The sequence below is a fragment of the Rhododendron vialii genome, chromosome 12a (genome assembly GCF_030253575.1).
Source record: "Rhododendron vialii isolate Sample 1 chromosome 12a, ASM3025357v1".
Taxonomy (NCBI): Eukaryota; Viridiplantae; Streptophyta; class Magnoliopsida; order Ericales; family Ericaceae; genus Rhododendron; species Rhododendron vialii.
The window spans coordinates 25,437,541-25,451,112 of NC_080568.1; the positions used below are offsets into that span (position 1 = coordinate 25,437,541).

Below are 13,572 nucleotides of genomic sequence, written 5' to 3' on the forward strand. Positions count from 1 at the left end.
GAGTGTGGGGATTGGGATGGAAGGTAAGGTGTCGAAATAGTTGCCAAGCCATCCATAAACATAGTGCACGAGAAGGATTGCGCTGCATTGACTTGGAGTAGGAGAAGATAAAATCTGCTTCAAGCTGCGGTATATGCTTGTAAGAACAGGCACCGCCAAGGAAAATCTAACTCCACGCGCCATCATGCTTGCAACCTTAAAAATGGTAGGACGGACTTGGTTCACCTCTCCTTTAGGTAGGACAAATATGGACAGCCAGCATGACAGGAAAGCGACTAGATAGGCTTCTTCTCTTATGCTTGCTTTGATGCCTAAATCGTCGAATGCTTCTTATTCGTCCTTTGTGCGTGATGATGGCTTGCTAGTATTGACTAGTTGGCCTGTTAGCTCCCTTACTTTGATCATTGGGAGGAGGATTTGAATATTTGCTTCCAAGTGTACACCAAAAGTGGACCCAATCATAGGCACTGACTTAATGAGTTTCTGATGCACGAAAGAGTCTGTGATACGCCGCGAAGAGGTGCTTGCAGCTCGATGGAAGGAAATGCAGATCACATGTTGGCGGGATGTCTTCGTAGTAAAATCTGCCCTATACTAACAGACCACCAATGTAAGCCAAGTCCCAAAGGGAGATGGATAGTTCTCCTGCTTGGGTATGAGGCGTGTTTGTGGCAAGTTAAAGTGCTCCATGGTATCATCTTCGGAATGGAGTGATGACCGCAACAAGAGAGCCCCTAGAGGAAGGAATGCCCCGTAAACTAGTCACTGGTGGAGATTCAGCGATCCTTGCACCTGCAAAAACAGGGGGGGGAAATGTCAATGAGTTGTGCTATCCAAAACAAAAAGGGCATTATTCGAAATAAGTATTGATTTTGCAAGCAGATCATTCTCTCTTTAAAAGTACACAATCAGTACGCATAAAAGGAATTCCAGATGTTTTTCTTTTGAACAGCAAATTCCAGAGGTTTTAGAGTGCAAAATAGTTGCAAACTGTCCTCTTGCTCTTGGAAAATTATCGACTGCAAGCACATGCCTAGTGATTCGACTAGTCATGATCAGATGATCAAGGGGAGGGGAAGCTGTTGTGTAGTAGCTTTTACATGCACATGGTATCATTAAATGACTTCCTTTAAGTAAAACCATTGTCTTGGTGCACGATATTATGAAGATTCTAGTGAAGTAGCCTTGGAAGTCAGTCAGTGGCGTGTGCGACGTGGATTTTGTACCAGTGCAAAACAATTACAGCCAAAAGAGTTCTCCGATGATGAAACAGAGAGCAAACCATGCGGCGCGAAACAACCAAAAGTCAAAAAAGAGAGCTCGTTGCCTCGGGTTGCCTAAAGTACATGGCTATGCTGGGAAAAAGATCGAGTAAATGGCAAAAACGTGCTCGGTACAGTGAAGAAAGAAATAGCAAAAGAGAGACAAAAACAAGAAGCCACTCTAGTAAAAAAGACAAAGGGAAGACTCACCGTTATTGCTCTGTAATTCTGCTTCTTTCTCAATATACTAGGCGCGGCGGGCGGCCTCGTGCTCTGCTCTGCAAGAACAACATGCCCGTCCGTCGTGGAGTTTGAAACAAGCTTTGAAAAGGATTATTAGTATTATGTTTTAGTATAATTTACGTTCATTAAAGCGTCTGGAAACTGATAACTCTTCAATATATAGAGAGCACGATTGTGTTTAGGCGGTGGCCTCCGAGCAAGACTAGCCTGAGTACTTCTAATTGGAGAAGAACTCAAACATTCTACTCCAGTAGTCCTATACAAACACGATTGTGTTTAGGCGGTGGCCTCCGAGCAAAGGGATCTTTCCAAAAAAAAAAAAGATTGAGCGGTGGAAAAACAAATCGGATGGGCCCCCGGATCTGTTACGGTTTCGACGATCAAGCATCTGGTACACGATTTGCAAGAGGCTTAAATTAATTGGGCTATCAAAACTTCAATTTGATGGACTTGGTCTAAAATTGGGCTTTGCCAAATCATTCTGCAGGCGAGAATGGTGAAGTTGGTAACTCATTTCCCTCCCTAAGTGGTGACCAAGGTTAGAGTTTCATGAGGCCAAGGGCTATGGATAGCCTTTAGACCCCATGTGCAATTATAACATCACCACTAACTCCCGCTAATGTATACACTATTGATAAAAATAAAATCAAAAATCATTTTGCGGCCCTGAAGTAAAATTCAAGCACGTTTGAGTGATAAATTATAGCTCGACCCATGAGAGACAATTTTGGGAAATCAAATTCACTTCAAGTAAAAGTTGTGGCCGATTACGATTGAGATTTTTGGCATCAAATCAAGTCGACGTCAAGTCTCGAGCAAAATATTTGCCCAAAATCACAAACGTTTTGGTGTCAAGTCAAATCAGTCAACATTTCAAGACCTACTCACTTTCCTACATGAGCAAGTCTCGATGAGACATTTGTAAAATTTTTAGCGAATCGCAAGTTGCCAACAAATAGAACACAATAAATGGCCAATCAAATGTATTTTGTCAAAGTGTCATGAGATCAAAAGTCAAAGTTACACGAATGCGCCAATCGATAGTCCCACGTGTCAAAGCGATGCAAATATTGTTTTTATTAAGTTCGGTCAATCAAATTAAACCGCTTGATGAAATAATACTTTCTTTGTATAATTGTCTTCTTAAAAGGATAAGAAAAAGGAAGGATAATTATCACATTATTATTATTATATTTAAAAATAATAATTAGATAGATAAATATGAAGGATGTAGGGTCTGACATTTCGCCGTTCAATTCGGGATCAAGCTCCCTTTTCATGTGTTAAAATGAAAAATATCAATTGAGCTATGGGTGGGCACAATGAAGATACAGCCAATTACACGATGAATGCGATTGCCGTCATCAACCACCGAAGGCGTGTTTCCCATTAATTGTTGGCAAAACCTTCATACAGATACAGAGGAATAGACGAAGTCAAGTGGAAAAAATTCAGCTCAGAATTTCATAAAAGAAGAATGAAAATGAGGACAAAACCATCATAAGTAATACATAGCAAAACAGTGAGAATCGCCACCGCATGGTTTAGCTCGGCCTGGGGGGCAAGAATGTAGTCGCCAGAAATCATTTTCATATTACCAGCTGCGTCAAGTTTGAGAGAGAGAAAATAAGAAGAAGAAATATCTACTGTTGATCAGCCTTGCCATATCTGCATTCAACTTGTTCCCCTTGTATCAGCCTCTCCACTGCTTCCGAGGGAAGGCCAACCATCTCTAGTGTCTTCTCCCAAACTTTTTGAGAAGTTTGGACATTGTGTGCTTCTTCAGAAGCATTTGTCGGTCTGCAATCTTGAGATATGAAAGCACAGACGGGCCACTCATCCGCTTTCAACATCTCACAATACTCTGGAACCTGAGGATCAGTTGCAGCAAATAGTGCGCTTCGAGAACCTGCAGTGCATGCACCACCACAATAACCACCCTAAGAAGCCAATCAGTTTGCACAAAACTCATGGTTTCACAATTCTTATCTCAAGATCAGCAGCCAAATAATTGATCATCTCACTATATATTTTCAAGGGCATTCAAGTGTCTGATAAAGGAAAAAGGAAGAAGGAATGTTGATTAAAAACTAAACAAGTTCTTACAGTTATACCCTACTACGTGTCAGCACAAAGCCACAAACTGCTACCACAGTATTTAACGTCGTCAGTAACACAGACTCTGATCACTTGCTAAGTCATTTTCATGTACACCTAAATTAATCAAAACATGCTAGACATCAGCTCAAGTTCGCTGAGGGGCTTTATTGGCTTGCAGACTTACTGTTCTCCACACCATAACACAAAAGCTACCAAGTTTCTTGATATAAATTCCTTCCAAAATGTGTTGCCATTGAAAATAGTAGGATTCACACCGTTTGGTTGACTCTCTTGACAGACTTGCAACAATAGACATAGACCAAGTTTCCGGCAGCAGGTTTAACAGTTTTAAGGAACCAAAGCAGTAAAGCCTTCAGGAATCAGGTGGTGTAATGTTGCAGTAGGATACTGATGTTGGAACAGTATCCAAAAGGGAGGGTGGAGCTCCCAGGTTTCAGATCTTTTACCCAGAAAACAAAGTAAAATAATACTCAGTAAATAGGAAACACAACAAATACTCGAATGAATAGTTCATTAGCATCCCTTTAGAAGTTGATACAATCTTTTTAAAAACGATTCCTTTGTCGTAGACACTGAAGCAACTTCTCAAAGGATAGACAAATGTGCATAACACAATTTGCAGTAACAAAACAAACAAAAAATGACCAGCGCTCACAACACTCACCTTCTTGAGCATTAAAGATAAAGTACGGTACTAGCTGATAAGCAGCGTCAACAATTTTGGGAAGATCCCTTGTCTGCATTTAAAAAAGTAACTACGGGTTAGCATAAACTGTGTATCAATCAAAGCAAATCAATGTCTGATTTGACATGAAGTAAATGGTGTAGCAAAATAAATATTTGTATTTCAAATGTGGAAGCATTCATTATAGAATGGTATGCATAATCTGAGTACTGAAGCCAAGTTAGACTCATCAGAATGCTATTAGGATGCTTTTAATTCTACATGAATCACCTTTATCAAAAAAGAAAGATGCACTAAACCAGTCAATAGGATCCTTAAAGACCAGATTTGATAATTATCTCTAAAGATGGTTGGTTTGTTGCATCCTTGGTGTCAAAATCAAATTCACTAAATCCTTCAGATTTTTCAACCCATTGACATCCTCTACAGCTTAGTTTTATCAAACTCTACAAAAGATCTGGCATGTCCAAATTTAGAAAAGAACAGTGATTGTATAAAGCATCAAACGATTGAAAGGGAGAAGTTTGACAACCATTATTATAGGAAGGCTAATAACACATGATTGCCATATTTCAAGAGCATAAACATAGTATATAAGCAAACCGGGAAACTGTCTCTAAAAACTGAGACCCCTGAATTCCAGGCACAGCCAATTACCAACAGTTCACTTATTAGGTCTACCATAAGTGAGCCACTTTGCCATGTACCATATTAAGCCCGCTTCTGAAAAGCCTAATATTGATGATACTATTGTCACAATGCAGACAATTTGAGCTGGCCTACATTAAATAACAGCCCCCAGTCAATAAGTTCAAAATCTGCACATAAGATCTGCAGCATTATTCTGGTTGCACTAGTCAAGCCTATTTCACTGTTTCATGGGTGTGTACTTCCTTCCTTGTGGAAATACAAGCCTGTGCAGAAGTATATGCAGACACAAACTATACTATTAAATATAGATATATCCCTTATTATATAGATATATAAGACAGCTTTTGATGAGAGAAGTTGAAGTAGTTCAAGGAACTTACAACACCGGTTTGGACAATTCCAGGAGATACACAAAGTACACTTATGCCAGCTTCAGCAGGCAACCGCTTATGGAGAATACTGCTGAACATCACCTGCAATTCAAATGCCACCCTAGGTTCCCACCTCAGACGTTCACCACCGTAAGGAAATCTAATTTATCTTCTTGAACACCCCCCAAAACACACATGATAATATGGTAAAACACAACAGAGAAAGGAAAAGGAGAAAAGAGATTGGCTTAAAATTAGAAGTATAAAAGATCCATAGAGTCACGCCACTGCTCTTTTTGAAGGCCCTCTTCTGTTTCTCTTTCTAGTATGGTCCCTAGGCTGAGCGATTCCCATCCCAGGGGTGACAGCCAGGCCCGTTCTGAAAGAATTACTCAACCGCTTTGGCAATGCCACTAAAAAGGAGAGTCAAAGGCTTACTTAGTAAAAGGATAAAAATACATCCATTCTCTAGAAGTTAACTGTATTGTACTCTGTAGTCATCGCCACGAGTGCGAAGGCACAATCGAATGTGTGTACGCCGTGTAGGCCCATAGCTGATCCCATAGAACACTCAAGCACTTGGCAAGGGCAATGCGTAAGGCATCAAAAGGAATTATCAGTATTTCAACCCATATTAGGCATCAAAAGGAATTGTCGCAGTATGTATGACTATATGCATCTCCATGTGGGTTGCATGCGAGGGAGGGTGTTAGATAGTTTGATATACATTGTTGGACCCATTTCCTAACAGCTTCACAATTGGTAACTTAACCACGTCCTCTGTTTTTTCTCCTTTCTAACTCCCCCTTCTGCATTGTTTCTCTGATGACATCAAGTGGAGGAGCCGAGGAGGCACACTGACACACTATCAAGAAGGTGAGTTTCTTGTCGTTGAGGGGAAAAAAAACAGGACAAAGAAGAAAAAGATGGAAACAATTTAATGATGTTGGTGTCAGGCTACCAGCACAAGGTTAAGACTTGAGATTTGAAGTTGTTAAGGTCAAAGCGATCGAACATACAACTAATGACCGAGACAGCGATTATTGGCTAGTTACTGCCTCAAATGATATCAAGGATAAAGGAATGCCGGTACATCCAGCCAGCCCTCTGGATCCTAACAAAAATAGTTGACAAGAAATGAATTTATATATAGATGGGAAAAGAAAGAGAAGATGGCACTCCAATCCATATAATCTTTGCCATTCGAGGAAAACACAGGCATAATGTGTTTTTCAATCATCGAGCATGAATGCCAAAACAAAGGAATCGCATGTACAAAGGCCAGCAGATGAAGGTCATTTATTATCTATCTCGGAAGTAAATGGCCCCAAAACCAGTAAAATGAGATGAAACATAAAAATGAAAAACCCTGTTCAGGACCTTCAGGTACTGTACCATAGAAGAATAAATTGTACCTGTGCCAATTTGCTGCTTGAGTATCCCGATGTACTTGTATATCTTCTCTTCTTAGAGACAAAATTCATATCTTCTGTATCAACAAATCCAAGATGGTGCATCTACACCAAAAAGAAAATGGACAGACTGCTCTCATTCAAGTAAGACAATAAAGTAAATACTACAATGCAAGGTTAAATGAAAATTTCAACCTCTATTCATACATTTTTCCTGATCATTTAGCATCATATTAGTACATGATAGGATTGTGGGGGAATCACTCAAGATACGCATAAAACATTCAATTGTTTATACAAAGTTTTACTTGCCAAATAATATTCAATATATTATGCTCGAACATAATAATCGAAAAGTTTCTATGAGAAATATGACTTCTCTGGTTTATAGTTTGTAATGTATTTAAGTGTCTTCTTGTGAGGAAATACTGAAGATATAATAGGAAAACTTCAGGGATTGCAAAATACACTACTGTAAAACAAATATGTACCATGTTTGGTATGTTTATCACGACAATATATCACTAGGGCAATACTGTTTTCTCGAAATGCATGTGTCTAGAACTGACAGGGACATGGGAGTTGTCTAAGTTTCAAGAACCACACAACCAAAATTTGAGAATGGAAATATATTTGAAGATAGCCAAACTTACATAATAAACAGAAAACGATATATATATATATATATATATATATATATATATATATATATATATATATATGCGTATATCGGGGCGGTTCAAGGGACACCCAAAAAAACACCTAAAAAAACACCCAAAATGGCAAAATCTCAATCTCATAGTTCCCGATCGAATTTTTATGATCCGAACCATTCAATGTGTGCAGAATGTGATTTTAAGGGTGCCCGCGAGAAATTAGCAAAAAAAATGACCGGAAAAGGCTTTGATTTGAGCAGTTTTTATTTGAACCGTTCAAAAAAAAAAACTATTCGAAACTGTTCAGATCAAGCCCTTTCCGGTCATTTTTTTTGCTGATTTCTAACAGGTATCCTTAAATCGCGTTCTGATCATATTGAGCGGCTTGGATCATCAAAATTTGATCGGGAACTATGAGGTGTTTTTTTGGGTGTCCTCTGGATCTCCTAAGGGATCCCGCACGGCCTTACAGTGCAGGACTCCCCTTTCCCGATCGAATTACGACGATCCGAGCCGCTCAAAGTGATCATAACGTGATTTCAAGGGTACCCGCGAGAAATCAGCAAAAAAAATGATCGGGAAAGGCTTCATCCGAACAGTTTTTTATTGAACGGTTCAGTAAAAAACTGTTCGGATCAAGCCCTTCCCGATCATTTTTTTTGCCGATTTCTCGCGGGTACCCTTAAAATCACGTTTTGCACACTTTGAGCGGTTCGGATCGTCGCAATTCGATCGGGAAAGGGGAGTCCTGCACGGTAAGCCCGTGCGGGATCCCTCATTGGATCCCGAGTGTGTGTGTGTGTGTATATAGATATATGTATATATATAGACACACACACACATGCATGCATATATGTATGCAGATGCATACCAAGGCATTGGACTTACAATGGAATTCACATTAACAATCCGGCTTGGAGAACCTCTGATAAGGGATGGCAAAAGTAAAATTGAAAGCAGTGCTGGGGCAAGATGATTCACTTGCATGTGTTCTTCGTATCCATCCTTTGAGAATCTCTGTGGTTCTAAACAAAGGAGAAAAAATTCAGGTCAATTAAGGACAAATTAGGTGGTTAAAAAAACCCGTTTGCATGTCCTTGGAAGGCTACGAAATAGAGGGAAAAATGTATTTAACCAACGGGATAGCACAGATTGTGTCGAAAAAGACCATTAACGAACAAAAGTTGTGATACAATAACTCAAAAGAAATCCAGTAATATTAAGCATTAATTCCGCAATCATCAAATGGGCAAAGAAAATATTTTTAAAAATCATGTAATCCTGATAGTTACCTCGAAGCAAGGGTGGACCTAGAAATTTGGGTAGTAGGGTCAAAACCCCTATTCAAAAACTAAATCAGACTATTTGAGGTCTTGAGCTTGGGGCAATTTTGGTATTTTTGTAAGGTCAAAATAATAAAATCCATCCACAAATTACTTAATACTCCAGTAAATTTTGAATTTATTGGGTCAAGTGATCCCATTTGTATTTTAGTCCCTCCCCCTTGCCTAAAAGGGCCCACAGTACCCACATCAACAAACTTTTGTCAGACATCTCACTTCATGATGATTGTTTTTCCAGGTACGTGTCATCCAACGAGCTATTTAAGGTCCATTAGGTATTTGGGCTATTCTTGAGATCTTACCTATATAAGCTCTACAAAAGTAAGAGATGACTTCACATGATACCAAACCATGTGGCTCAAGTTTCAGTACTACACGCATCCAAGTTCTAAGGAATCTTGTACTTATTGTACTGACCTCCAATGGCAAATATCCCAGCATTATTGATGAGAGCATGCAAAGGTGCTGAACGTGCATTCCATGCTTCAGCAAATTTCACGACAGAATCCAAGGAGAGAAGATCAACTTCCATCACCTTATGAAGTCACAATTTTGAGTAAATTAGCAGTATTCCTGCTGAGCCCCAGATATAAGGAATCATTCATGAACAGTTTGAGTTTACATCAGTAGCACATGCGTAATTATCTGTCTGGCCCTGTGAAGACTCTTTATCATGATTGGATCTACTTGACCATCTCTTTGAATTATCCATCATACAGCCATTTTTCCTTGAGGAAAAATCTCTCATTCTTTATAGTTTGTACTCTTCAGTAGGAGTTTTACGCTCTTTGATGGGTTCAAAAGGTGTCCACTGTCTTTCACGTTATTTAGTATTTATGTTATGTAGTCTACAAGTAAGAAGTCAATCCACAACCTATCACAAGATTCACAACTTTGAGGGCAAAGCCTTTTTATTGGAATTGGATTGACGTCTAGGCCGTAGATCAGACTGATTGTGGTTAGTAGAATGCCACAAAGACATTCACTAATTTACATCCATAGTAAAGTCATCATCTTTTAGCCAAAGAAGCAATTAACCTCCTCCACCCATCCCCACCCCGCACCTCTCTCTACGGAGAGGTGGATTTCTGTAACCGAGTGAGTGTCAGTGAGCTCGGAGCAGATAGCACTTGTCAAAGCTCCAATCATGACCTCTAGTTAAGTAAAATCCGCACTACATTAAAAACAATCTCTGGAAATGCAAATCAGTGGAGAAACTGATCTGTAAAAGGGACATATGAATGCTTCCAGTTTTTATCGTTTTAGGTGTCAGTGAGCTCGGAGCAGATAGCACTTGTCAAAGCTCCAATCATGACCTCTAGTTAAGTAAAATCCGCACTACATTAAAAACAATCTCTGGAAATGCAAATCAGTGGAGAAACTGATCTGTAAAAGGGACATATGAATGCTTCCAGTTTTTATCGTTTTAGGATTCTACCAGAACTTAATATTTTCCTTCAGATGAATGTATTGGCTGTATAACGTACCTCAATATTAAGAGGAAGTCCCATTCCAGACCATTCCTCCTGCCACTTCTGGATCAACTCATGAGCTGCTTTTGGATTTCTCACTGCCATAATAACATGAGCGCCTGATTCTGCCAATTGCCTATACAACCAAATTGAAGCCAAACAGTATATATGTTAGAAAAAGAATCATGCGATACACCTTATGCTTTTTCAACTGAGAGACAGCAAGATCATGTCCAAGGATTCTCATTACAAATAAAAACTATAAACAAATAACGAGGTAGCATAGGTATCGATGCCATATATCTTAGTGCGGCCAAAGGGCATATGTTAAACAGTGTTCTCTGAACTACTTCGACTACTGATGGTACCTCATAGATTTCAAGTACAACTCTCACGGTCTCACCTTTAGCTCAACTCACAAATGATCTTCCATTGTTGCACCTTAGTTCAATATCCCTGCATTCTATGCCTAAGATACTGAACCCTGCATTTAGCTAATAGATATTCAACCTCTTACTGCATGCATTCGCCCACAGTACAACATTCTAAAAATTCTATTCTACTTCGCCCACCTCACACTTATTCCCCAGTGAAACAACCTCACGCTTTACCCGTGAAACAGCCTTCTTGATTTCCACATCCTTCTATTTGCAAATTGCAATGGCGTCTAGAAAACTATAACAATTGCCTCATGGCGGCGTACTCAGCATCAAGTGCTCTTCCTCTCTGCTTCTGTCCCATTTTTCTCGTCTCCCTTCCTGAGTAACAGTGTCTATGGATGGTGACAAAGGTCTCACGACTCTCACCAAATCTCCCAAAATGAGAAAAGGGAAGTAACTGATCAAAGCAGAGCGAGTCGAGATGCGGCCACTTTGAGCCCCCACAAATTTACAAATGTTGGGGGCCCTCCTACTTTGGTACTCCATATAATAGTCCAACAGCAAGGGGGCCCATCTTTTTGTTTTTTGGCTAATGAAAAAGGGAGCACTGATCAAAAAAGAAAGAAAGAAAAGGAGGATGAGAGGGCGACCAGGCATAGCAACCCTCCATTGGACATGACATAGGGACTCCAGACCCGCAGTGGGTCCCGGAAGAGACCAAAGAGCCATAGCAACTACCGCCCCACCAAGGGCTAGTGGACCACAGCCGGGCTTCACAGGAGGACCAAGTTCAGCGGGGGCCATCTTTAATCTTCGCATTAGGCCCCCGAAATGTCAGGGCCGGCTCCAAATCAAAGAATATAACTTTTGGTACATTTTCTCACCATTTCTCACTAAACCACTCTAATCCTACCTTTTCCAGAATTCAACCCAATTCAACTCTCCCTTCAAATAGAGACATCGAAAATTAAATAACACCAACCTGTACCGCTAAATCCAAACAAGAAAAACATTATAAAAGTAACAATAAAACTATGGGTACACCATTTGGTATACACCAAATACACTGCGTTGTGTGGGACCATCTCGCAGACCACACAAATTGTCGGAGCCACTCAATTTATTTAAAATGGATTTTCAAGGATCCCTGTAAGACAGAAAATTGAGCAAAGAATCAAAGCGTTTATCGATTTCTGACCGAGCTGATTTTTTACAGGAATCCATTAAACAAGTTGAGCGGCACCGATCATTGGCGTGGCTATATTTCTAAGTGCAAAGTGGGAACCTGGCGATTTCACGGCCGATACCGCTGGTGGATCCGGTGACGATGCAGGAGGTGATGTCGGGGAGAGGCGGCAGAGGCATTGGGTTCTGCAAGTGGCTGGCCATGATCCTCTGGAACAGAACCTCGTATACTACGGACAACAAACCCCTTAGCCATTCGATCCACCCCAACCCATCTTTCTTCTTCTTCTTCAACGATACAGTCTCTTCTCTGTCTCCATCTCCCGAAGCCGCTGATGACGAAGCCATTCCCTTTTTCCCCCTCTCTCTCTCTAGTACTGGTATTTTCTCCCCCTCCTTCATGTGTTCAATTTGAAGCTAACATAGATCTCCTGAACACTCACACAGAACACAGAACGCAAAACAATTTGAAACTCAAAATTATAAACTTATTGAAATTTAAAAATATATAATAAATTATTTATTTTTAAGAAGATCTCTGGAAATCCTCACTTTGCTACTATTGTTTGAAAAAAACAGGCGAATCTCACTGTCATTAGAGAGACGAATCTCTTAAACCAAGGCAGATTCTTGCTTTAAGGCAACTGATATGACATGGTTGACCAATAATTACTTTAATCGAATATCTCTAATTACTGGGAAAGACTATAATACACCATTTCTTATTTAGGCGTGCATTATATGCACTTTTAAAAATGTTATGAATTATAGAAAAAATATTACAAATCGTATTGCTAAAAAATTACCAATCGTAAAAAAGTTGCGAGATACATCAAAATATTATGAATCATAATGAAAATGTTACAAATTATACTGCTGAAAAGTTACGAACTCTAGGACAAAAGTTACGAAACACATTAAAATATTATGAATAAATTATAAAATAAGTGCATATGGTATACTTTTTAAGGAGTGTGTATTTACATCATCTGTACAAATTTTAATTGGTAAACTGATTTTGTGCCCACTGAATCGGAACCCAAGAAACTCAATTCTACACATGTTCATGCGCTCGGACGAGGTATTTAGAAACGTCTGATTAAGATTTATTTATATATTTTTCTCAATGAGATCTAAATAATAAACTAGATCATGAAATCATTATTGATATCAGGATGCAAAGGGTGAACTGCACCCCTACAGTATCACCCCCAAACGGCAAAGAAGCCATGTCTTGGAATAATGAACCGGTTTTTAGCCTTTTTCCCCGGTGCGGATTGCATTGTGCAATCCGGCCACTCTGACCTCGTTTGATTATATGATATTATTACTTAACAACCTTTGCAATGTGAACGAATCGGATCATCAAAATGAACGCAAAACAATATCAAAGTTAGGCGGTCTACACAGGTGCAACCCATAGTCCGAATGGGCGTCTCCTAAAATTACCTATAAAAAACTCAATAATCAAATTTCCCGATTTAAAAGTATAAATTTGTCCAAATGATTATTCCAATGAGCAAAAACAAAATGCTACTAATATATTTTGATTCTACTACTAATTTCTTATCAAAATATATTATCCAATTAGTAAAACATACTTTTTTTAATTATTCCAAAATAAGTGGTAGACGATATTTTTATATGGATAGACTTTTATTATGCATCCCAAAACAAACCTACAACATGGACAGAGGGCCAACGTGAAGGGAGCCACATATCGCTAGGGTGAGTTTTACATCAAAAGATTATCTTTTTGTTTTTACATAATTTTTTTCTCTATCTGTTAGT

General features: G+C 39.3%; 1 protein-coding gene across 1 annotated transcript; it reads right to left on the bottom strand.

Annotated features, from left to right (window-relative positions):
• Positions 1-2,843: 2,843 nt before the first annotated feature.
• On the bottom strand, positions 2,844-12,451 carry LOC131311350 (dehydrogenase/reductase SDR family member FEY-like). The gene is made up of 9 exons (XM_058338767.1): positions 12,334-12,451; positions 11,882-12,212; positions 10,232-10,352; positions 9,162-9,279; positions 8,290-8,426; positions 6,749-6,850; positions 5,343-5,435; positions 4,291-4,363; positions 2,844-3,414 (listed from the first exon to the last, which is right to left on the bottom strand). The coding sequence occupies exons 2-9, from the start codon at positions 12,181-12,183 to the stop codon at positions 3,149-3,151; spliced, it is 1,212 nt and encodes a 403-aa protein (XP_058194750.1). The 5' UTR covers positions 12,184-12,212; positions 12,334-12,451; the 3' UTR covers positions 2,844-3,148.
• Positions 12,452-13,572: the final 1,121 nt, after the last annotated feature.

Bases quoted from the DNA above. Each gene is read 5' to 3' on its own strand.
- LOC131311350 (XM_058338767.1), bottom strand. From the start codon at position 12,183: ATGAAGGAGGGGGAGAAAATACCAGTACTAGAGAGAGAGAGGGGGAAA. The intron at 5,436-6,748 runs GTACAATTTATT...TTTGAATTGCAG, and splicing joins CAAGCAGCAAATTGGCACAG to GTGATGTTCAGCAGTATTCT. The intron at 4,364-5,342 runs GTAAGTTCCTTG...TTTTAAATGCAG, and splicing joins GAATTGTCCAAACCGGTGTT to ACAAGGGATCTTCCCAAAAT.